The 27,570-nt window shown below is 39.8% G+C and overlaps 1 protein-coding gene across 2 annotated transcripts; it reads right to left on the reverse strand.

Moving 5' to 3' along the window:
* Positions 1 to 555: 555 nt before the first annotated feature.
* Positions 556 to 27,428, reverse strand: ppm1la (protein phosphatase, Mg2+/Mn2+ dependent, 1La). Of its 2 annotated transcripts, XR_012387609.1 has the most exons (5): positions 26,450 to 27,428; positions 5,982 to 6,156; positions 5,739 to 5,900; positions 1,318 to 2,083; positions 556 to 1,154 (listed from the first exon to the last, which is right to left on the reverse strand). XR_012387609.1 is itself a non-coding variant. In NM_001077600.1 (4 exon segments), coding segments are annotated over 4 exon segments (1,086 nt in total). In that variant the 5' UTR covers positions 26,849 to 27,236; the 3' UTR covers positions 556 to 1,733.
* Between the last annotated feature and the right edge of the window lie 142 nt (positions 27,429 to 27,570).

Raw genomic sequence — 27,570 nt, forward strand, 5'->3', positions numbered from 1 at the left:
TGGACAACAACATCAACAGCCTGAGGTATCAAGACATTTGTTCTGCACAATACATTACAAACCACAGGAGAGGGCAAATTCTTCAGCAGGATAGCGCTCCTTCTCATACTTCAGCCTCCACATCAAGGTTCCTGAAAGCAGAGAAGGTCAAGTTTCTCCAGGATTGGCCAGCCCAGTCACCAGGTATGAACATTATTGAGCATGTTTGGGGTAAGATGAAGGGGGAGGCTTTGAAGATGAATCCAAAGGATCTTGATAAACTCTGGGAGTCCTCCATTCCAGATGACTTTATGAAGTTTTTTGAGTCATTGCAGAGATGTATAGATGCAGTCCTCTAAGCTCATGGGAGTCATACACAGTATTAATTCTTTCTCCACTGCAGCATGACTTTATATTCTATATGACATCAAACTTGTTGCAGTGCAATATGGCTATATACCGTCACTCGAACCAATGCACACCTCCCACCAGTGCCGATATACAGCCATATCGCACTGCTACTCTTGTGACATGTGCACACAAACACACACTATTAAAGAAAACCAAAACGATTCGTTTTCGCTTGACTTGTAAGGTTTATTTAATCGCTTTAATCTCCCACATACATTTCACACAGTGCAAGAAATTCAGATTTTGTGTAGACGGGGATTTGTGCCAATTCTTTTCCTAATTAGGTTAACATTTAAGTAACACTTCTTAAGAGGAAAGTTGAAAAACTGTAAGCCAGTATTAACCCAACAGTCTTCACAAAGTAAATACACATCATATAACCCTAAATCCGTCCACTGCGGTATGCATAAAGCCATTAAAACAGTGACCTAAACACAGGAGAAACCTGACGATCATGAGCGGGACCGGTTATGACGTTAAATCAAGTCTAACATTCGTAATCAAACGCAAACTTAATCCCAAACACATTTACACAAACTGATGAGCAGCACCAGTGTACATTGGCATACATGCCCTGAAGTGATATGAGCGGATCATGTACACTTAAACAAAAAAGATTAATTGGATTTACTCTATTTATTTAAGTTAAGTGGTTGCAAACAATATAGAAGGGCCAAATTTAAACAAATAAAATAAATTGAGCAGTGTTCAAACAAATTTGTTTGTTTAAATTCAGCTCATATATACTGTTTGCAACCACTTACCTTAAAAAAATGAGTTAATCCAATCAACCCTTTTTTTTTGCAAAGGTAAGTGGTTGCAAACTATTTATATGAGCTGAATTAAATCAAATAGATCAAATTAAGTAGTGTTAACCCTAATTTGATGTTCAAATTCAGCCTATATTCCTTCTTTGCAACCATTTACCTTAAAAAATTTCAAAATTTTTCAGTGTACATCCAAATTTAAGAGCTGGATATGGTTCCATCAGCTGCGTATTGACCTCAAAATAAAAAAAGTTATGATGTTTACGCGATTTATCCTGAACAAACATCTATGAGTGCATCTTCAAGGCAATAAATGTCTTTCTACCATTCAAGCCGATAGCCGTTTCACAAATAATATTGCTCTGTATAAGACGGAAGGCCAGGATACATCATCTTTACAGTGTAAGGAATTGAAAAACAATTCAAAAATCATATCCCCCCCAAGTGTCCATTTGGCACACACCAAAAAAAGAAGAAGAATCTGGGTATGCATGTGTTTGTAGGCACATGCATCTATTGTAATGCTTTTGGCTTGTCTCTTATATTACAACGTCTCACCTCTGCTTGATGGAAAGGCTACTCTGCAGTTTTGCTGGCCGAGCTGCTCTTGAACTTGACCACCATGACGGTGATGTTGTCTGGACAGCCGCGGTAGAACGACTGCAGGACGATGCTCTTGGCGCCGAAGTGCGGCTCGTCTAGACGCTCCCGGACGAAGCGCACGGCCTCCTCGTTGCTGAAGGCGTCCCACAGGCCGTCTGACGCCAGGATCATGAACTCGGGCTGCAGCTTGTCCAGGTCGAAGGTCAGGATGTCGGGGTCTGGGATGACCACGTTCAGGTTTTTCAGTGGGTAGTCGCCTAGTGAGCGAGACATGGCCAGGATGCCCTGCACACGCCATGAACCGTTGAAACTGATGAAGCCTCCTGATGGAGAAGATGACAGATGGGTGTCATTCACGCAGATTACAGAACTGGTAGGAAGTGTGACATGAACAAACTGAACAGTCTGGTCATATCATATCCATTAACTCAATATAATCCCAAAATGGGGGTCGAGAGATAATGAAGGTCGAGAGATAATGAAGGTGGATGTAGTGGCTTGGTGATTTCCAAAAATCAAATACATTTTATTAACCCTTACAGTATGTGCTGCTGGGAAGATTTCATCTGCTCTGGGGTGATTTTGAGTCCTAATTTGGCTGCAACTTTCTCTGTGTTTCAGCAAATGAAATGATCTTTGATGACAAATCTCATTTTGATAGTCATTTTGGGAAAATGCTTTCAAAATGTAAAAAATAAATAAATAATTTCAACAATACACTCTGTGCAAATGTACTACCCTTTCATTATGTTGGTGGCTGTTTTTGCCAAAGCAGCGACCTCCTGCTCTCCCTCGTGAAGCTAATAAGGAAGAAACTAAAACTGCAATTCAATAAAATTTGGCTACTTAAGAGCAAATTGAGTCCACTGTTAAAGGGCCATAAAACCCCCTCATTTCAGCAGGGTGTTTTCACGCCTCTACTTTGGAAAAAGTCAGAAAAGTGGGCGTGTCCAGCTTTGTTTAGGGGGGAGTGTCGGAGGAAGAAAAGAGGCTTGGTGTGGGAGTGTCTATTTGGGCGCGCTGAATTTCAGTCAAAACACACACACACAGCGGACAATGTGACTGTGTTTACAAGGACATCTGTAGTCGAATTATTTGCCAAATTATTAAATGGTGGACTTTAACTGCAGTTTGGCTCTTTCATTCAGGGAATTCATTCATGTCCCTCGCGACAAACATGATATTTGATTCGAGGAACTGCTCTAAGCGTGTATTTTTCATGCAATGTTTGATACTGCACGGCGAATGAGAGAAAAAAAACCTCAGCATTTCCGCATTTCAGCATTTAGATGCACACGGCAGGTAGTGTCAGAAAGCCGCGTGTGTTATTCCGGTCACAAAATCCAACACGAGGTTATAGTTTGGTTGTAACTGTTAGTGCTAACTTGTTTACACTCGGTGCAATAGTTTGTTTGATACGAATATAATACGAACTGAATAAACAAAGAGCACTGGTCGCTCACTTACCAAATCTGTAGAGACAGGACAATCACCAGCAACTAGAGCCGCGTCTTTATTAAGAAGAGACTACAAGCGAATCCGGATCTCAGCGTTTGCAGATGAGAACAGCTCTCAGGTAAACAATAATCCTCCTTAGACACGCAAGTTATTGTTGTCGCGCGTCGCGTACACTGTTAATCCACGCGTGACGCCAGCTGAGCTCTCACAGAGAGAAAATGAAAACAAAACTTAACTGCAGCAAACTATAAAAGCAACACTTTACGCTTGTTTTGCCAACACAACGTGGCGTCTCTGCCGTCTACACTCTGACAGTAATGAAAATTAATGAATTTGCACAATAGAGCGCGCTGATTGGTTTGAACCAAGCCTTACTCATGCATTAATGCAGCACACTGTAAGACGTAATAAGACACACTCTGGCACAGACGCCCAGTCTGCACGCTGGAATACACGCTATTATGTCATGACCGTGACGCAGCTTCAAAAATTCGTTTCAAACCGGAAGTACGAATTTGCTTGAAATAACGCAAAAACAACCAATTTACACTTTTTAGTGAAATATAGGTGTCCTAATAGTGTTTTTAGCAGTGTGGGACACATATACGACTGTCAACAGCTCAAAAAATGTGTTTTGTTGTTTCGTGACCCTTTAAAATGCCCAACTTTACAGCTGAAATAAAAGTAGAGTCTGGTACAAAAAAATAGAAATGTTTCATTTCTATTAAGTCTGCATAATTAAGGGCTTAGTTACTTGAGTAAGGGCTAGTTCTCACTGGTCGCCGTCATGTCACCTCAGCTGATTCCAGCTGATTAGCCGCTGAACTCAGCATATTCCAGTGATCGACAGTGTGACCATTTCGCTTGAATTTGCAACCTTAAAATAGATGTGCGTGAACCGGAACGTGCGATTTTTTTACTAAGCATAATTGATGACTTAATTCCCTCGGCCACGTAAAAACATCATGCTCTTCACTATAAGGGTCCCACTTTATATTAAGGGGCCTAAACTAATATGTATTTACACAGGAATTAATAGTTTGTTACTATGTACTTATTGTGTAAATACATGTATTTACTATGTACTTATGCTTGATTAAATACAAGTATGTAATTACATCTGCACTTAACTTTTGTAATTACATTTGTAAATACACTGTTGACCATCCCTTACACCTTAACCCACCCTTAAACCTACCCATACCACCAAACCTGTTCATAACCCAACCTCTATCCCAACTCCAAAGCACCACAAGTGTTCTCAAATACATCATAAACACAGTAAGTACATTGTATTTATTTTTTAAGCAAGTACATAGTAGTTAAGGACACGTAATATAAAGTGGGACCACTATAAGTTATGGTATTTTACATAGGAAATCTACTGTGACGCTAGCACACGCTGACGCTATCAACATCAGAACATCTCTACTGGTTTATTTACTTCACGTCAAGCGGTCTTTATGTTCTTTTGAATACACTGCTAAGCACTGAATGGTGGCATGTCGCACAACATGCGAGCCTCATAGAAAACGTCTACAATTCGTTGAAAAATGGTTACTTAAGAAAACTGCTTTTGAATAAAATAGAACTGATAGAATAGGAAACTAATAATAAAAAAGATTTTAACTTTAACAGTTTAACTTTGAACATATTTATCCATCCATCTTTTCCCTAAAGATCTATAACCTTTTCCTAAAGATCCATCCGTCTCTCTATCCATCCATTGTCCCATCCAACCATCCATCTATTTTCCCATCCATTCATCGTCCCATCCATCCATCTATCCATTGTCCCATCCATCCATCCATCCATCTATCGTCCATCCATCTATCCATCCGTCCATCGTCCCGTCCATCCATCCATCGTCCCATCCATCCATCCATCCATCGTCCCATCCATCCATCCATCGTCCCATCCATCCACCCATCAATCCATCCATCCATTGTCCCATCCATCTATCCATCCATTGTCCCATCCACCCAGCCATCCATCGTTCCATCCATCTACCCATCCATCCTTCGTCCCATCCATCTATCCATCCATTGTCCCATCCATCCATCGTCCCATCCATCCATCCATTGTCCCATCCATCCATCGCCCCATCCATCTATCCATCCATCCATCCATCCATCCATCCATCGTCCCATCCATCCACCCATCCATTCATCAATCCATCCATCGTTCCATCCCATCTATCCATCCATTGTCCCATCCACCCATCCATCCATCCATCCATCCATCCATCCATCGTCCCATCTATCCATCCATCCTTCATCCCATCCATCCATCTATCCATCCATCCTTCGTCCCATCCATCTATTTATCCATTGTCCCATCCATCCATCCATCCATCGTCCCATCCATCCTTCCATCCATGCATCCATCAATCTATTTTTTCAAAGATCTATTATTCTATCTCTCCATTCATCCTCTGTAATCTGTTATCGTGAAAACGACTCATGTTACCTCATTTATAAATACCTAATTTCCTGACTCTTGAATCAGTCAAAAACTCACCTGCTCTCTTGATCCTCTTGCGCTCCTTCAGCTGGTAGGGCTTGTGATCGTGCGAGAGGGCTACAGCATTTCCATCTTTATCGCAGAGAACGCCACGAGAGTCTCCAACATTCGCCACAGTCAGCTCGCGGTCAGACAGCAAGGCTATCAGACATGTTGTGCCTAAAAACAAAAGAGCAGCGATTCAGCATTGTGCACAGTCTGATGGATGATAGAGCTAAAACAAATGCTGCTCCTGCTGACCTGCTTCATCATGAGAAGCAGAGAACTTCTCCACCATGTCCCGGTCCACGGCCAGGATGCGCTGCTCCAGGATGGAGGGGTAGGAGAGAGGACTGTCCTTCTTCTCCCTCTCGAACGCCTGCAGCTGCTGCTTTAGAGCCTCCGGCAGGTGGGCTTTCACATAATCTGCAGCCCCCTGGAGAACAGCAAAAACAGCATTTACAAAAATGGTTGATGTATTTATCCTACAGATTACGGCAAAAATATAAGCGACACTTTCACCTAAACAAAGCTGGACTCTGGACTTTTTTCAAACTAGAGGTGTAAAAACCCCCTGCTGAGACGGGGGTTTCATGGCCCTTTAAGGCCCCGTTTACACTAGTACGTTTTAGTTTTAAAATGGCGTTTTAGAATGAAAACGATCCGCGTCCACAGTAGTGTTTCACCCAGCGTTTCTGAACAGCTCTCCGTCTACACCACACTACTGAAAACACATCACGTGACCACACACACACTCTCTGGCATGCACTTTAGCATATTTAGCCAGATGAGAGCTGTGCTCGTCAGACTGTTCATCAAGGATCCACCGCTGGATCTAATCTGACTATGTTTGATAAACGTGATATTCAATTCATCTTGTTTTCTATTTCTAACGACATATTCTCCAACTTTAGTCTTTTGAATCTATTACTTGTGTACTTGCTGTGCGCAAAGATAAATTAATAATTAATGTAACCACGTACATTCTGTATATTGACTAATCACTTGCCTTTATTTTTTATAATGTATAAACTTATTGTACGTTATACTTTTATAATGGCCATTAGTGATTATTAAAACTGATATTCAGCAGAAGAGAGGCTATTTTTCGTATTTTCAATGAAAATGACAGGAGGCAGTGTTGTTATAGGCTCCGTTTTATTATAAATATGCACACAGTGAAGCTGACGCTCATATATGCAGCAGTCTGTTTTCCATATCAAACTTGCGAAGTCTGAACTTACAAGGAGAGGATGTAGGACTGAACTGCTTGTAGGCTACTTAATATTAATGAAAATCCCCAATCAGAGAGGGGAATGTCAGCAGCCCCGCCTCAGTTTTCAGATGTGTCCGTTTTCCCCCATCCACACTGAGACGGAGCAGCAGCGTTTTAGAATGAAAACGTCTTCTTCAGCGTTTCCAAAACACTCCGTTTTTGGCACTCAAAAACTCCTGTGTACTGCGGATGGATGGCATAACTGTTGCAAAACTAATGAAAACGCTAAGCAGGGCGCCCAGTCAGTACCTAGATGGGAGACCACATTGCAAAGCTAGGTTGCTGCCGGAAGTGATGTTAGTGAGGCCAGCAGGGGGCACCCAACCTGCGGTCTGTGTGGGTGCTAATGCCCCAGTATAGTGACGGGGACTCTATCCGCTTGTTAAGTGGTGACGTGTTTGTGACGTATGTAATACTGTTTCCGGGTCCAAGCCGCCATTCATTTGAGTGGAGAAATCATTCGTTTATGATCGCGTTTTATTCCTATCACACATTAAAGTTAATTTTACATAAAGTCATAGTGTACACAACAATCTCTGGGCTTGCTGCATAACAAATACCAAAATTTTTACAATTTATAAAACAATGAATCACTTTCTGGTCATCGGATATTAGGCATGGACATGTATATTGCGATCGTGACTTTCGAAAGTATTAAATTGCTTTGTAAACGTTTATTATTAACATTTCATGAGTCTCCCCGTTCAGTTGAAAAGAGCGATTGGACCCGGAAGCCGCTCCGCATGACGTCACACTTAACAATCGGATACTGCTCAGTCTTTTGGATGAGATGTTACACTGAGGTCCTGACTCTCTGTGGTTGTTAAAAATCCCAGGATGTCCTTCGAAAAAGAGTAGGGGTTTAACCCCAGCATCCTGGCCAAATCTGCTCACTGGCCTCTGTCCATCATGGCCTCCCAACCCTCCCCATACCATGATTGGCATATTATCACTCTGTCTCCTCTCCACCAATCAGCTGGTGTGTGATGTTCGGTCTGGCACAAAATGGCTGCTGTCGCGTCATCCAGGTGGATGCTGCACACTGGTGGTGGATGAGGAGATTCCCAACCGTGTGTAAAGTGCTTTGAGTGCCCAGAAAATATAAATGTAAGGAATTATTATTATTATTATTATTATTATTATTAGTGTAAACAAGGCCTAAGCTTCGATTCCATTCACTGCCATTACAAAGCTGAGAACTGCACAGTTATTTTCGTTTTTGTGTGAAGGTATAGTTCACACAAAAACTAAAATTTTCTCATCATTAACTCATCCTTTATTTGACTTTCTAAATTCTGTTAAACACAAACAAAAACATTTTGAAGAATGATGAAAACCGATAATCATCCACTGTAGAAAAATCAAACAGTTTGGAAGCCAATGGTTGCATGTTTTTTAGCTTTCTTCAAAATATTGTCTATTTTCTGCTCTTGAATGTTTTCACTTAACAGTACTGCAAATTTTCTATGTTTTGATGATTCTTCATCAACTATGTAAATGGATGACACAATTTAAGCTTTATTAAGACAAGAACGTATTGTGTACTGAATGGTACGTGTAAAGTCAGACATGAACACACAAATAAACTGCTAGAACGCAGATAAAGGCATTCACATATAACCCAAAATCAGAGTGTTGGGCAAAAAATACCTGCTCCGTTCAAATTTTAAGCTGTTTTGACTTTTAAATGATAAAAAAAATCCTAGTAAGGATTTTACATGACATTACACACATCTGCTGATCAAGCATAATCGGCTTAAGAACGTGCTTGTAAACACACTCAATGCCATTCACTGAACTATTCCCTTAATACTTTCATTAAAAAGACCAGTTCAAGAACAAAGCACCAGTGTCGATCCAGCATTAGCTGAATCTGGAACAATTTTCTTTGGAAAAACAGAATATTGTATCATTATGGTCTCTGAACTGAAACTCAATATCAGCTTATTCATTTTCTACAACAGTTCAGCAAACAAAATAGTACATGTGTAACCCTGATATGCTGATATGCAGGAAAACAGTGTGCTGTAAATGAAATGATGCTTTATTTGTTATGCTTTCTTGCTGAACAACACTGTAGCCAGCAGATCTTCGTTTCTCTGTGCACAGATAAGACAGGTCACGCAGGTAAAACAGCAGCAACAACAAATGACCTGACAGATCTAAAATATTTCCAGTACAAACACGTATTATGAGCTGATCCGTAGTCATGAAGGATAAGACACAAACAGTTTGGGAGATATAAGATATTCAAGGTGAACTCATTCATTTTCCTTCAGCTGAGTCCCTTAATTTATCAAGAGTTGCCACAGCGGAATGAACCACCCATGGTGGACTCTCAAAATGAAAAACTTAATGCAGTTTGAGTGACAAACTTAGCCCCAAATCTATTTATACACCTAGCCCTCTGCTTGAAACAGAGGTAGGGGTAGAAGTCTCCCCCTAAGGAATAGGACACCACTGCCTCACGTCATCATGTCATCAATAGAGCAGATTGTGAGCTCATTTTCATTCATTTATTTCCTTCGACTAAATCCCTTTATTCATAAGAGATCACCACAGTGGAATAAACCGCCATCTTATCCAGCAAATGTTTTACACAGTGGTTGCCCTCCCAGTTGCAACCCAGTACTGGGAAACACCCATAAACTCTCACATTCACACACTACAGCCAATTTCATTTATTCAATTCACCTACAACGTATGTCTTTGGACTATGAGGGAAACCGGAGCACCTGGAGGAAACCCACGCCAACACGGGGAGAACATACAAACTCCACACAGAAAAGCCAACTTGGAACCAGCGACCTTCTTGCTGTGAGGCTACAGTGCTAACCACTGAGCCGCCCTACATAATGTTCAGTTCATTACTTTAGAAATTGCACTGCGTGAATGTAGATTCTAATTTTCCATATGAATTAACTGAAAATCTCACATTTTCGATGTCACGCGCTCCAGCACAAAGACAAATACAGTGGTTGCCTAGTAACATAAAAAAGTAGCGCACAGCTCTTTACTAATGTCAACAAAAGGCAGTGCTGTGCATCTCATGTACAAGTCTCAGGGTGTTGAAAGATGCGCATAACTATACTTTGTATTTTACAGTGCTCATATTTATGGAAGATTTTGCAAAAAAAAAATGATCACAATATCATGTTTCATTTAATTCATTATCGATAATTACTGAATATTTTTTAACAATACATTTTTATAATAAATATTTTATCAAATATTTTTAATTTTAACTAAATATCTGATCCCTTTATAATAAAATAACACAAGTGTTAAAGAGACTCTTAAACGTAATAAATAAAATGTTACAAAGTGTGTGGTAAAGCGTAAATACTGAACAATCAAAGCAAACTTTAAGATGCCAATAATAATGATACAGTAAACCTCAAACTGTCAAAACAAATTATGATAATCAAATCTGAGCTTTCAATTAAAGGAACGAACCATCATTATTCAAATACATACAGAAACGTTACAAATTGTGAAGTAGAATGAATATATTGACCCCTATGCTAAAAGTCTTTAAGATGGGGAGCTAGTGATTGGGATGCACAAGAAAAGAAACCAAAAAGCCACTCTGACCACATCTTTTCATTCTTTTTATTTACAATCTCCTTACTGCTGCTAGCCACTGCACTCATTTTCGCATGCGTTGTTATTCTGACTTGAAGTGACGAGCGTGAGCATGTGGATTCCTTTACCATTTTCTATGCACTTTGAGCTCGTGCTCTCCTGGTGTCTTTTGTAACTAGCTGACCATCAACCATTTTTTCAGAGGATGACAAACAGACAAATCATTGCAGCAGCTCTGATACAAGTTCAAGTAGAAAAGTAAAGGAGCACTGCAGTGTTTGGGTGCTATGTGTTTATCTGAGGTAATTACTCTGCCGGTATTACTGAAATGTGTATATTTCATACAAAGTGTGAAGCAGATTGAACAGTTCTACTAATATAAATCGCAATGCGCTCACGGCATTCGGAAAAGTTCAGATGTTTTTTAACTAGGTGCACCTGGAAAATGCGCGTACGTCAAGTGCACGTCGCACACGTCTCGATTGGAAATGACAAACTTACACCCTAAGCTGATTGGCAATCCTTCCAAGGCGTGTGCTCAGCAGCCACATTTTATTAAAACTAAAGTCTTCATACAGAACTTTTTTTATTTTATCGTTATTGACAATGGTGTTCTGTCAAAAAAATACAGATACCAATTTTATCGCCCAGCCCTGGATGTAACAAGAAAACATGGCAGATGTGTTGTAAAAAGCCTTAAACAGCCGCTAAACTTTATTTACAGACTGGCCTATTCTGTCATGTCAATAAGTCCTTCCCCTTACCTTCATGCAAACGCACAAAGGGCTAAGGGTAAGGGCTAGATAGCCCCTGAGATTTTTTAGGGCCATACTAGATACTAAGGAGTACTAAGGAAAATTTCAAATAATACACCAGCAACATGCACAAATGCAAGTTATTTTGGCAATAATAGGTATTATTACAACAAATAAGCATATGTTTGAATACATTCATAATGGCGTTTGTTTTATGGTCATGCTTAAAAAAAAAAAAAAAAAAAAAAAAAAAAAAAAAACGCTAAATTTGGCTGTCTACACTCACTGGCCACTTTATTAGGTACAGTTTTCCAACTGCTCGTTAACACAATTTCTAATTCACCAATCGCATGGCAGCAACATGCTCAAGACGATCTGCTGCAGTTCAAATCGAGCATCAGAATGGGGAAGAAAGGTGATTTAAGAGACTTTGAACGTGGCATGGTTGTTGGTGCCAGACAGGCTGGTCTGAGTATTTCAGAAACTGCTGGTCTACTGGGATTTTCATGCACAACCATATCTAGGGTTTGCCAATGCCTTGATGCCAAAGGGGAATGGCCAAACTGATTCGAGCAATTAGAAAGGCAACAGTAACTCAAATAAACCCTCGTTACAACCGAGGTCTGCAGAAGAGCATCTCTGAATGTACAACACGTCCAACCTTGAAGCAGATGGGCTACTGCAGCAGAAGACCACACAGGGTGCCACTCCAGTCAGCTTAGATCAGGAAACTGAGGCTACAATTCACACAGGCTCACCAATATTGGACAATAAAAGATTGGAAAAACATTGCCTGGTCTGACGAGTCTGCATTTCTGCTGCGACATTTGGATGGTCGGGTCAGAATTTGGCATCAAAAACATGAAAGCAAGGATCCATCCTGTCTTGTATAAAGATCCAACCCGGTAATAGTAAGGTGTACCTAATAAAGTTGCCTATTCCCATGACATACTTTCACATCTGCAACTCGATGATACTCGATTCCCCTTTCAGAAAAGACTAGTGGCTGGGAATTACCCTTTTACAGTGTCTGGTATAATGTTAATGTTGTTTTCGTGTGTTTACATAGATAAATATGGCCACTGTGTAAATACACAGTTCAGTTACGAGCTCACTGCCACATTATATCATCATGATAACATAACACCGTTGCCTTCGGAGACTTCCTGAAGATAAATACCCAAAAATAATGCAACTGGAATAACTAAAGCAGTCACCATCGTCAGTATCATCGTCGAGTTACAACTCGCAATGACATGTGATGACGTGTGTGGGTGTTGTAGTGGTGTCCCATTTCTTAGGGGTAAATTTGAAGCCCTTTGAAAGGGGGTAGGGGGCAAACAAAATAGATTTGGGATTGGGCCTAAGGTTAGCAGAACATAAAATATGTTGTGTAAAATTTTGCAGACTACTGCTAGTAAAATTTAGCGGGTTTATTTCCAAAACGTCTCTTTGAAGATCATGAACGTAACACATTAACACTGTTAAATGTTAAAAAAAAAGTTTATTTGCTTGGTTCTGCAGCCGTATTCCTGCTGTAGTGGTTGCATTCAGGCCTCGTTTACACTGATGCGTTTTTGTTTGAAAAACAAAATGGTTACGCCATCTGTCCACACTACGACAGAGTTTTCGAGTGCCGAAAACAGAGCGTTTTGGAAACGCTGGAGAGGCCGTTTTCATTCTAAAACGATGCTGCTCCCTCTCAGTGTGGATGGGGGAAAACGGAGGCGGGGCTGCTGAGATTCGCTAGCTGATTGGGGCTTTTGTGTCATTGCGTATCCTTCCCTTATTCGCTAAGCGCCAATCACATGACTACAACACATGGCTTTAACACTACCAGAAGACAGCCGACCAGCCTTCACTGTAAACAACAACACGGACACAGAAATGGGAGCGTTGTTTGCACTCTTGTCTGTTTTAGGCGGCATTGTGCAGTTATTCATTTGTTACGTTTAGTAACAACTCGACCTCGTCGTCTGTCCACAAAAATACCTCTCTTGCTTTCTTTGCCATCGCGTTCATTGTTCAACCGATGTTTGTTGACTAACAATAACCAAATGCCGAGCGAGACGCATGCTTTCTGTTTATACTAAAATGCGCATGCCCAGAGTGCGCGAATGGTCACGTGACATACGTTTTTGGTGGCGTAGTGTGGACGGAGATATGTTCAGAAACACTAGGTGAAATGCTAGTGTGGACCATTTTTGATCTAAAACGCCGTTTTAAAACTAAAACACACTAGTGTAAACGGGGCCTCAGAGAAATGTCTCATGCTCCATTGTTTTGTAGTGTGGTCCTTCCCCTTACCCCTTCGCCTAGAGAATTGGTACACCCCCTATCATTCAAGTGAATGTGCTAAGGGGTAGAAATGGAAGTGGGCTTTAATTAATTCATTTTCCTTCAGCCTAGTCCCTTATTACTCAGGGGTCGCCACAGTGGAATGATCCGCAAACTATTCCAGCATATTTTTTTACGCAGCAGATGCCCTTCCAGTACTGGGAAACACCCATATACTCTTGCATTCACACACACTCATACATTTTGTTTACTCAATTCACCTATAGCGCATATCTTTGGACTGTGGGGGAAACTTGAGGACCTGGAGGAAACCTACACCGACATGAGAACATGCAAACTCCACACAGAAACTGGCCTAGCCGGGACTCGAATCACCAACCTTCTTGCTGTGAGGCGACAATGCTAACCAGTCAACCACCGTGCCGCAGAAAATAAGAAAGGTTTAGCCCAACATGAGGCAGCAAATGTCCATTTTTTGGGGTGAACTGTCTCTTTAAAAGAGGCCGAGAGCTCCTTCCAGATGGAGTTTTGAGCAGAATACAGATGAAGGGACAGAGAGTCTCTGAGGAGCGAGTGCCCTTTCCAAACGCGGCCAGATCCCCACAACAGAGTCAAAGAGCGTTATTTCCCCATCATCAGTGCGGATGCTTTGGATTCCTCACGCTACAGTCTTCAGCATTACGCTCTCGCTAGTGACTCAGCGATGCCACGCTAAAAATAAAAAGATGAAACCAGAGAAGCAAACATAATACCTGCCTGCCAAGAGAAACGCTGCAGTCTCTTTCAAAGTCACTTCCCAGGCAGCAGCTTTTCAGAAAGACAGCGCGGAGCCTCCTGATGAAGCCTATGCATTATTTACTGCGCCGATGTAGAGCTCTTGCAGAATAAGCAGATAGAGCTCAGGGTCACTTTGCACATGGCAGTGATTTGAAAACTGTAAATAGCACAGAGACACTATGAAGAGGAGTCTATCAGAGGTTAGAGATTAAGGGATTTCTTCTAAATCGAGTGTACAGTATATCTCAAATATGTTTGCTTAAATTAAAGATGTTCTGAACAATGTATGGAAATAAACACCATTGGCGTTCACTGAGTGGTAGCGGGAGGCTGGGGGAGAAGGTAAAAGCGCTCTTTTTCGGTTTATTTGGACCCACGAAATGGAGGAAAAACTAGTGGAGGTTTGAAAGGACTCAGAAGCAACCGTGTCTGTTTGACGTTTCATACAGAAAGAAATTAGTTTATTATCAACGTTGAGGAGAAATGGCTAATTCCCTTTAAACCCAGGTGAGCAAATATGTAAATTTTCTACCAAATTAAAGGCTTCTTTCTCATTATGAAGTGTTAATAACAAAAGATATTGACCTTATTCTAAAATGCGGAAGTGCGCCTGTTTTCGCGATTGTCTTAGAACTTCCGATTCATTCGTCTATGGGAGAAATGACTAGGAATAATAAACGGCATAAAACGGTCAAACTTCTTGCTCTACAAACAAATGTTTGCATGACTATACAGACCAAGTAGAATAATATAATAATAAAATATCAAATTGCAACATCAAGCAGCGTAATGAGCAGTTTTTAACGTCAAAAAATGAATGGAAGTGAATGAGACCGGAAGTCTCAAGCCAAAAAGATTCAAATGGCAGCGCCCTCTCGTCGGCGGAGAATAAGGTGAATACTACGTGTTTTTGGCTGTGAGATGTAGTTTGGATGAAGTTGTCAGCGATTTTTCCAATAGTAAAGTCATGCAATGTGAAAGTCCCTGTCGCCGATCCATCTTGCAGTGTAAACAAAGCAGCGACGAAACGCTAGCCCAGATAGTCATGCAGTGTGAAAGCATCTGTGACACGACGACTTTGAAAATTTGTTTATGAACCCAAATAAGGCCTAAATGTATGTTTTGGTTGTTTCGTTTTTGTAACTGGTAGCATTTCAGAGACTGTGAGGCTCTGTATGTGTTCATAATGAAATCCTGGTCACAGAAAGGCTAGTAATTAACATTTATACACAAGTATTTGTGTATATAAAACAGTTGTTTAGTAAGAAGAAGTGCTTCTCATACGATACGTGAATTTCAAGCAAAAATGACATCAACTGCCGCTTTCTTTCGTACATCACACCTACCAAAAAGGGTACCATTAGGCAGTGGAGACACAATCCTGATAAAGGTGAACCGTACCATACCGAACCGTACCACTCAGTGGAAAGATATAACATTGGCACCCATTGACTTTCATAGTAGGAACAAAAATTACAATGGAAGTTTTTTACTCCATAAGTATATTTTCCTTTGTGTTCAACAGAAGAAAGAAACTCAAACAGATTAGGAACAAGTAGAATGAACAAGTTCTCCATTTTAGGAGCACCATCGCTTTAAAACTAGTAATCTATTGATTGATTTCATATAGCCTGTACTTCTCTGCAGGCTTCACAATGTAAATGATTTAAAGTATGTTGATCATTGTGTTTCGCGAACAAAGAGAGTAGGGCGGATGCGACCCACAGTGACCTCTTTCCACTCGAGATCCTCCCACTGCAAACACACCACCAGTCGAGCTTTCATTTCACTCCAATCACACACCAGCACAAAGAGGGCTTCATTATAGCTGTTACACACCGGTGTTCGGATGATCTAAAGGATTGTTCACCCAAAATTAACCAATTACTCACCCTTCACTTGTTCCAAACCTGTTTGAGATTTTTTGTTCTGTTGAACACAAAAGAAGATATTTCGAAGAATGTTGAAACCACTACTCATTGTACTTGTATTCCTACTATGGATGTCAATGGTTCCAGGTTAGCTCTAATATCTGGGGTCTGATTTATAATTTTTATTTTTTATTTGCATAAAAACTTGCTAAAACTGACATTACACCAGAATAACTTTTCCATTTATTTATTAAGGTTCCATCATATGTTTGACTCCAGCTTAATCTCCTAGTGGCCACATATGTGGACAGCACATTTTAGTGGCTATCCTCTTACAGCCAGAGGTGTTTTTTTTTTTTTACATGCATTTTTATTTCTCCCTGCTATTTGGGCTTATTGGAATTTGGGCTTATTGGGAGAATAAAACCTAAGTATTATCTTTTTATACAATGTACTTTTAGAGAAAAATTATGTCCATATATGTGGACTCGTGGTGCGAATTTACATAAAACACTTTTTTCCTGACTGTTTTTTGCATATATAACATATCATGTTTTATTTCGGCGAGGCAGTGGCGCAGTAGGTAGTGCTGTCGCTTCACAGCAAGAAGGTCGCAGCTCAGCTCAGTTGGCGTTTCTGTTTGGAGTTTGCATGTTCTCCCGGCCTTCGCGTGGGTTTCCTCCGGGTGCTCCGTTTTCCCCTACAGTCCAAAGACATGCTGTACAGGTGAATTGGGTATGCTAAATTGTACGTAGTGTATGAGTGTGTGTGTGAATGTATGTGTGGATGTTTCCCAGAGATAAGTTGCGGCTGGAAGGGCATACGCTGCGTAAAATCTTGCTGGATAAGTTGGCGGTTCATTCCGCTGTGGCGACCCCGGATTAATAAAGGGACTAAGCCAACAAGAAAATGAATGAATGAATGTTTCATTTCATTTTTCATCATGTTTTGACTATCGGAGAGTAAAAACTATTTTTTTGCCCATTTTGGACAGTTAAAAATAGGGTTTGGGACATTTCATATATTGAAAAACAGTTGCAGGATGACTCTGTATGTTTGTAACAAAACATAAAACATTTAAAGTATTTTAAATAGGCGAGCTAAAGAAAAAAATAAAAGTCACCTACTTTACGATGGCCTGAGGGTGAGTAAATTAACAGCAAATTAAAATTTCTGTGTGAACTTCTAACTGAGTAAAAGTAATTAAAGTATTTGTTTGGTCGTTGCTTTACTGTTATGTTATTAATCCTTCATGGCACAGATTCTACAAGGTACTGGAAATATTCCTCGGGGATTTTGGTCCATATTGACATGATAGCATCACGAAGTTGCTGCATGTTTGTCAGCAGCACATCCATGATGCGAATCTCCCACTCCACCACATTTCAAAGGTGCTTTATTGGATTGAGTTCTGGGGACTGTGGAGGCCATTTGAGTACTGTCAACTCATGTCATGTTCAAGAAACCAGTCTGAGATGATTCACGCTTTATGACATGGCAGGTTATCTTGCTGGAAGTAGCCATCAGAAGATGAGTACACTGTAGTCATAAAGGGATGGACATGGTCAGTAACAATACTCAGGTAGGCTGTGGCATTAACACAATGCTCAACGGGCCCAAAGTGTGCCAAGAAAATGTCCCCCACACCATTACACCACCACCAGCCTGAACCATTGATACAAGGCAGGATGGATCCATGCTTTCATGTTGTTGATGCCAAATTCTGACCCGACCATCCAAATGTCGCAGCAGAAGTCAAGACTCATCAGACCAGGCAACGTTTTTCCAATCTTCTATTGTCCAATTTTGCTGAGCCTGTGTGAATTGTAGCCTCAGTTTCCTGTTCTTAGCAAACAGCAGTGTGGTCTTCTGCTGCTGTAGCCCATCTGCCTCAAGGTTTAACGTGTTGTGCTTTCAGAGATGCTCTCCTGCATACCTTGCTTGTAACGAGTGGTTTTTTTTGAGTTACAGTTGTCTTTCTATCAGCTGGAACCAGTCTGTAAATCCTAGAGATGGTTGTGCGTGAAAATCCCAGTAGATTAGCAGTTTCTGAAATACTCAGACCAGCCCGTCTGGCATCAACAACCATGCCACATTCAAATCCAATTATATTCCCTTCCCCATTCTGATGCTCGGTTAGAACTGCAGCAGATCGTCTTGACCATGTCTACATGCCTAAATGCACTGAGTTGCTGCCATGCGATTGGCTGATTAGACATTTGCGTTAACGAGCAGGACTTTATTTAAACATCCTTTAAAAGGTCTATTCAGTGCATTTAAAATAAGACATAAAAGAGACGGTCATATTTCATATATCACTCTACTCTGTACCGCCATCTCTAATTAAAAGCTCAATTTACCAGGCCTAATTCAAAATTATAATAACGAGAGGACCAGACCACCAGGGATTAGAGGAAGGGGACACGACAGAAGAGCAAGATGAGCGTTGATTAGGCCGACTGTGCTAGTCATTGTTAGCGAGAGCGCTCTTCATTAGCACACACCACAGGGCAAAAGATGATGTAACACGACACTGTCTATTTAACAGGGTATTTTTAACAGACCCTCTGGATCAAACATCTCACAGACCTAGTTTTCATTTATGACATTAAATCAGAACTGGATTTGCTTAAATATTGATTATATGTGCAAATTATGAACACGATGTGATTGATTGTTGAGAAGTAGGCTTTATGCAGTACCATGTCTATCCACTGCTGAGGTATTTTATTCTGTTGCCAAAGAAAGGAATTGCTAAAGCCCTTCACAGCTGTTATAAATGAACAAGAGTTATGGTGAAAAATGCGATATAGTAGGCAGACTAACAGTTGAACACACACACAAAATAAAAAGTCTGGGTGGAGTGGTGTTCATCCTGTTTTTTGGTTTCAGATGTACTGAAAATCGTGGGAGGCTGGAAAAGACTTGCTGTATAATTTCTGGAAAAATACATGTATAATTAAATCTAACAGCTATATTGCTCCTCTGGTGCTGTTGTAAATAAAAAAAGAAAGAAATGCATTCATTTGATCAAATATAGTAAAACAAAAATAATATATATACAGTTGAAGTCAGAATTATTAGCCCCCCTGTTTATTTTTCCGCCCATTTCTGTTTCATGAAGAGAGATTTGATTTTTTCAGCACATTTATAAACATAATAGTTTTAATAACTCATTCCTAATAACTGATTTATTTTATCTTTGCCATGATGACAGTATATAATATTTGACAATATATTGTTTAAGACACTTCTATACCGCTTAAAGTGACATTTAAAATCTTAACTAGGTTAATTAGGTTAACTAGGCAGGTTAGGGTAATTAGGCAAGTTATTGTATAACAATGGTTTGTTCTGTAGACAGCCTGAAAAAAAATAGCTTAAAGGGGCTAATAATATTGTCCTTAAAATGATTTTAAAAAATGTAAAACTGCTTTTATTCTAGCCAAAATAAAACAAATAAGACTTTCTCCAGAAGAAAAAATATTATCAGACACACTGTGAAAATTTCCTTGCTCTATCGAACATCATTTGGGAAATATTTAAAAAATATAAAAAAAAAAAAATCAAAGGGGAGCTAATTATTCTGACTTTAACTGTAAGTAAAATGCTCATTAATATAAAAAAGAATATATAAACTAATTATAAATGAGCAATATTGCACAAGTAGCTGTGCAATATGGCTGTATATCGGCACTGGTGAGAGGCGTGCGGCCGAGTGCCTTAGTAGCTCACCCAGTGACGTTATGCTGCTACCAGTGTGATATTGCGTTAATACAAAAGTTCAATGGCATAATCATGTATATAAAAAAGAAAACCAAACACACACAAAAAAAGTCTCAAAATCCTTTTGTATAAGGAACTACTTTCTTCAGTCATTCATTCATATCTGCAGCTGTCGTCAGAACAGCAGAAACCGTTGCTACTTCACTAACGTCACTTTAGAGGTAGTATTTGAATGATTCTCTAGCGTACTGTCTAAATTGATAACAAAACAGGTGATTTTGCTCACATTTAAAGATTATGAACTGAATGAAATGCCAGTCTACAAAGATTTTCTAGTATTTTTCTCTGTTGCAATGGGGAGATCACAATTATTAACCCCGAAAAAGCCAAAGCAAAGCAAACACTACCAGATTACTGTTGTGTTTGCGATAAGGAAAAACGCTAACACATGCAGCTATTTCTTCTTTCTGTTTACTGGACTGTTCTGCAGTAACAAATACAAGTAACTCAGTGTAACTCAGTGACCAACACAAAATACATATATTACTGATATGCAAGTCCCATCTTAGACTTGATACACTACAATTACTATGGTATAAATACAGCACTGCACCCTAAAAAAAAAGAGAGATCGACTTAGAATGTGACTCACCGTTTTTATAATGTTTTGATCAGCTGTACTTTGAAAATACACCAATCTTTTCTCCTCTAAGGGCTTATTATGCACTCTCTGTTGCCATCTTGTAGATGGACGTCAACCATCTTTGCTCAGCTCAATGACAGGCTGATGGATGCAAACATGCTGTATATCAGCAATGATAAATATTTAAAATAGGCACTATCCTTATAACTAAACTGCATAGTTTACTTTGCATCTCAGAGGTTGCGTTAGACTCTCATTGTCTGTCATTTTGACGGAGAGGGTTGTAAAAATTCCGTCATAACCTATTATTGACCGTCAATTAATTAGCATATTTTCTAATCGCTTTTTTCATTCATATTTTAATAATGAAGTTGCATGACGAGCATATAGGCTAAATTATTCATTTATTTATTTGACAAATGAACAAAAACTCCCATCTGCCTTAACTCATATCTTCCTCCTGCGTTGACCTGAGCTGGGTGCTTGCTTGTGCGTAATCAAAAGCATTAAGGGAGACTGTCTTTGCCTCGAAAAGTCGACTTCTCGTGACCAAAGATTGGATTTACTAGTGCCACTTCAGCCAGCGTTTTTTAGTTAGGAAACATTTCTCTGTTGTGATCAGAAAGTTTGCTGGATTCTCTGAATGTGGGATTTTCCAACACAATCTCATGGCAATTCGTAACTTTTTCATTTAGTGGCTAATTCGTATGAATTAGTACGATGTAATTCGTACAATTTAGTACGATTTGCTTATCCCCCAATGACGGTTGGGGTTAGGGGTGGGGTTAGGTGCCACGCCTCCTTTTTAAAATCGTATCATTTCGTACGACTGAAATCGTACAAATTCGTACGAATTAGCCACTAAACTGCCAAAACGTAAAATACTTACATTTTCTCGTGAGATCAGGCTGGATTTTCCGATCCTGCAAGCACTCGTTTCACCGGGAAAAAATACTACAGCACGCGCTCTTTCTGCGCCCCTCTGAGTCCGGTAGTGCTCACAACGCACCCTAGATAGCAAAATACACTCGGGCCAGTTCCTGCTAGATTCTCGCCTGCTGGGGACTCCGGCTGCCGTACTCAGGCCAGATGCCTGTGAACTCACTGCCCGGTTCCGGCCCGTGTCAATCGGGTCAGATGCGGCGGATATTCGCAAACTGACGCTGCCGCATCCGAGCTAGAATCGGCCCACAAGTAATAAAACCTTTTGGTATTTGGCCGTTTAAAGAAACTTCTCACACTCAGCTGCTGTGTCTTTTTGCAACAGTACGCAGCGGTGACAAAGAGGAGGCAAAACAAGGGCAATCGCCATCAGCTAGACAGGAGTGGGATTTACAGTTAGCTAAAAAAAATACAATAGCTCACCCTTAGCATAATCCGTCAAAATGATGGATCACCTTCAGATTTTTCCGTCACTGCTGAAAAAAAAACGCAACCTCTGATATATATATATATATATATATATATATATATATATATATATATATATATATATATATATATAAATAAAAGAAATTGATATAAAATAAATTAAATAAATAGATTAGAAATTTAGGGTTTACTAAAATAGAAAAAAAACACATGTAAAACACTAGTTCATAAATAATTATATTTAATTATATATTTTTTATATATATATAAAAGAAATTGATATAAAATAAATTAAATAAATAGATTAGAAATTTAGGGTTTACTAAAATAGAAAAAAAACACATGTAAAACACTAGTTCATAAATAATTATATTTAATTATATTATATATATATATATATATATATATATATATATATATATATATATATATATATAAAAGAAATTGATATAAAATAAATTAAATAAATAGATTAGAAATTTAGGGTTTACTAAAATAGAAAAAAAAACACATGTAAAACACTAGTTCATAAATAATTATATTCAATTATATATATATATATATATATATATATATATATATATATATATATATATATATATATATATATTTATATATATATAAAAGAAATTGATATAAAATAAATTAAATAAATAGATTAGAAATAGAAATTTAGGGTTTACTAAAATAGAAAAAAAACATGTAAAACACTAGTTCATAAATAACTATATTTATTTATATTATATATATATATATATATATATATATATATAAAAGAAATTAATATAAAATAAATTAAATAAATAGATTAGAAATTTAGGGTTTACTAAAATAGAAAAAAAACACATGCAAAACACTAGTTCATAAATAATTCTATTTAATTATATATATATATATATATATATATATATATATATATATATATATATATATATATATATATATATATATATATATATATTTAATAAATATATAAAAACAAATAAATGGCAAAAAAAGAAAATGTTTAGGGAGAGATTATAATCGCCGAGTGATTATTCATCATATTTTCTTCAACTTTGCAATCCGAAACTTGATCCAGCACTAATACTAATGTGACACGAGTGTATACACAGATAAGACCCATAATGTCAGGACGTTTGGGTCAGCAAACATGGGAGGAGATACTGTAGATTAAAAGACTTTTACAGGGGTCGAAGATCATGAGGTTGGCACATTTTCATCTATTCACTGCATAGACTAGAGGAAAGTCATTTCTATAAACAAATACTGCTATAAATAGACTGTAGGCATTCCATATATGATCAAGAAAGCAGAAATAGACGACAAGAATCCTGGGAGAATGATATATTGGTAAATATCCAGTCACCAAATTTTCTCAGCTCATTACGTTACTTTTCAGAGCATCTCAGAGAGTATTCAAACATTAAGCGGACTAGTGTTCATCTGCCTTACTACACAATGAAGAAGTTAAAATGAACATCTGTCCGAGCTCCACATGGGCTGGGAAACTCGACAGGCCGGAGCAGATGTCTGATGGGGGGGGGGTGCAGACTGAATGCACCACACAAGTATCATGGGAATCTCAATTGGCTGCATTAGAGCACTCATAAGCATTATAAAGGCAGTCTGTGTGTGGATCTCCTGCGGTCAATATCCTCACACACTAAACAACAACTTTAGCCGTTTAGTATTTAAACACAAAATGAACAAAACAGCACTTTTTAAGATCTGTTGATTTAGATTTCTTTTCCATGATTTTGAAAGAGCATGTGTGGCTGAAAGATGTACAGGAACTTGCAGTAAATCTTGCAATATTTATTCAATACTTATAAAATATTTATGTATATTGCAGCTGGAAGGGCATACGCTGTGTCAAATATGTGCTGGATAGGTTGGCGGTTCATTCCACTGTGGTGACCCCAGATCAATAATGGGACTAAGGCGAAAAGAAAACGAATGAATGATTATTCAATAGGGGCTCGACAAAATAGTGATGTGCATGAGGTGACGCTTCTCGTTATGGCAGATCGAACATATATCAGTGTTGCTACTCTACATCTAATAACTTTTAATGCATTTTTCCCTCTTCGTTCAGAAATATCATGATATATTGTGGATGGTTTTCTTGTGATGTATATCGTTGGTATCGTGATCTATTATTATTGGAAGCAAAGTATCATAATTCATGTCGGCGCCTGTGGTGTAGTGGTTAGTGCGTTGACACATGCACTCCGGTGCTCGCGGCGACCTGGGTTCGATTCCGCCTTGCGGTTCTATGCCGATCCTTCCCCTCTCTCTAGTCCCCATGCTTTCCTGTCAATTCTCTCTACTGTCCTATCACAAATAAAGGTGAAAACCCTGAAAAAATTATTATAAAAAATAAAATAAAAAAATAGCATAATTCATTAATTCATTCATTTTCTTGTCGGCTTAAGGCTGATTTATACTTCTGCATCAAACGCTGGCGTATGCTACGGCGCTGACGCATAGCCCTTCGCCGTGGCCGTCACTGACGTGCACCTCTCAAAAATTGTAACTACACGTCGCATTGACGCGTAGCGTAAGCTCTGTCATTGGTCGGCTTGGTAGCGCTGATGAGTCTGGGCGGGACCGAGAGCCGCGCGAATAGTGCGAGCGATTGTTTACAAGTGTGGAGTCCCGTGAAGGAGCTCCGGATGGAAAGTTTTGTTTTGTGTTTACCTCATAGTTAAAGTTGTTGCATGTCCGCCGGTTCCTGCCTCAAAATGAGCGAGTTTGAGCCAGTTGTACATCCCGGAAGTGTTCAGGAAAAGCAATAAAGCAGCGAAGAAACTCGACACAGAGGAACATTTACACCTCACTGCCAACTAGAGTTTCGGAAGTGTTAATGCAGACCAACAGAGACAGCGCGCAGAAGTATAAATGCACAGCCACGCGCGTTGCATGCGCCTTGGGTTAAGCCGGTGACTTGACGCAGAAGTATAAATCAGGCTTTAGTCCCTTTATAAATCCGGGTTCGCCACAGCGGAATGAACCCCCAACTTATCCAGCACATTTTTACGCAGCGTATGCCCTTCCAGCCGCAACCCATCTCTGGGAAACATCCACACACACATTTACACACACACTCATACACTACGGACAATTTAGCCTACCCAATTTACCTGCACCGCATGTCTTTGGACCGGAGCACCTGGAGGAAACCCACGCGAACGCATGCAGAACATGCAAACTCCACACAGAAACGCTAACTGAGCCGAGGATCGAAACAGCGACCTTCTTGCTGTGAGGCGACAGCACTACCTACTGCGCCACTGCTTCACCCAAAATATCATAATATCATATGGTATTACTGTACCTGAATATCTGACTGCTTATTTCACTTTTATCTTACTTATACTTATTTATCCTATTTATACTTACAATTTCTTTGATTCACTCCTCTACAAGATTATTCCAATCGAAGTTAAGGATTTCATTCCAAATAAAGCTAGCTATGAAAATGAATGTATAACAGGAAATAAAATAGGACAATTGTTATTGTTTACATCTCAAAATAGTTTATTAACCTCTTATGTCATTGTGTGGCGGCTGGGCAATAATAACTAAAATGCACAACAGAATGTTACGTTTAAACACATTGACAAATTACAACGCATCAACTTTTCACAGCGTAATACTCACTACTCTTGAGTACTTTTGATACTTTGAGTAATATGTACAACAGATACTTTTACTCACACTACATTTTTAGGCAAGTAATAGTATACAAGTATGATTTTCAGTACTCTTTCCACCACTGCCTACTAATAAAGTAAATGGTTACAGGTTTCTTAAAATTCTTAAGTATATCTTTTGTGCCCAACAAAACACAAACACTCAATCTGGTAAGGAACACATAGTGTGAGCGAATGACAGTATTTACATTTATTAACCATTCAAACATTAGCCTACTTTCAGGGAAAAGGAACCACTTTTTAAAGTCACACTGACTTCTCATTTCGACCTACTTTTAGCCTATGAAAAAGCGTCCGTGAATTACTTCATAATCTTTTCATAATACACCATAATCTTTTACGTTCCACACGAGTCAGTGATACGGGTTTGGCACAACATGAGGGTGAGTAAACAATTTTTGCACGAACTGCTCCTTTGAAGGTCGTCCAAGCTAACACACACACACACACACACACACACACACACACACACACACGCACACACACACACACACACACACGCACACACACACACACACACACACACACACACACACACACCGTCTCTCGTGTTTGGTTATTTTGGGAACCAATTCCCAACGTTCCACGGACGTTATTTTTAGGTTTCAAGCTCCATAAACTGCAACCACTCGTTCAACGGCTAATTTAGCAGCTACAAAAGGACGCTCTCTCTCTCTCTCATCAGCACCCACACTTCTTGAATCTTACCTCTCCACCATGTCCGTCAAAAATAGCAAAGATTGAAGGGTGGCTCCTGTTGGCCAGGTCGGTGAGCACCTCGAAGCGGTCCTCCATGTGGTCTCTCCGGCCCTGTATCGAGTACACCGCCACATTGTTGTTCTTGAACTCCCAGGTCTTGGAGAACTCCGCGTCCAGCACGTCCAGCCCGCCGAGCCTGTCGTTCATCATCATCTCCGCCACTTTCCCCTTCACCATCTTCACGGCATCCCGGCTCGACTTGACGATGGTTTTCACCTCGTCCGTGTGGAAGAAGTAGCTCCAGAGGGCCAAGCTGATGCATAACAGAAACAAGGTCTCTGGCCTGAGCAAGAAATAACGCATGATGCGACCCAAAAGAGACAAAAGCGTCATTGTGTCTCCTATCATCACACGCTCAAGACTGCACCCCGGGACTGAAGTGTGGGCTTCAAATTACTTCATCAGACCGATATTAAAGCCCATCTGCAGCCCGACGTGTGTGTGTTCATCAACTGAATGCTCGAAAACCACGCAAACGCTGCTTTTATATTATTATTATGATGATGATGATGAGATCCGGGTGTTTTCAGCTGCAATCTTCCTCTGGTGCCCTACCGACGGGCTTCATATAACAGCTCATATCCCGTTACCTCCAGCGACAGCAAGCGCATTCCCTCCCGTACAGCCATCTGTCCCGCTAGCGAGCGTTTTCGACGAGTCTCTGCTCTTGTTTTGTCGCGTCACGGATAGTTTTATCGGTTTCTATATCGCTGATTCGCCGCTGCACATGCTGCCGTCTCCTCCGCGCGCTGCGTGACTGACCGCGGCGGCTCGAACGGAAAACAACACACCGCCGACAAAGGTGTTACATCACACCGGTCCGAGAGCTCGAGAAGTCGACGTCAGACTAGATTTCAACAAACTAGTTTTTTAGTACTGCTGATGCCGCAACGTGACGCACCGACCAATGCATCTGAAAGAGCGTGACGTCACGCGTAGCTGTCCTCTGAAGAAAAACAGCGCCGCGGTTGCAACAACAAACTCATCCTTAGAATTCTCCAACAAAAAATCAAATTACTCCAAGAAGGAAATCATATTGGTCAGCATCAATAGAGGATATTGATTGGAAA

Source organism: Danio rerio, chromosome 2 (assembly GCF_049306965.1).
Source record: "Danio rerio strain Tuebingen ecotype United States chromosome 2, GRCz12tu, whole genome shotgun sequence".
Lineage (NCBI taxonomy): Eukaryota > Metazoa > Chordata > Actinopteri > Cypriniformes > Danionidae > Danio > Danio rerio.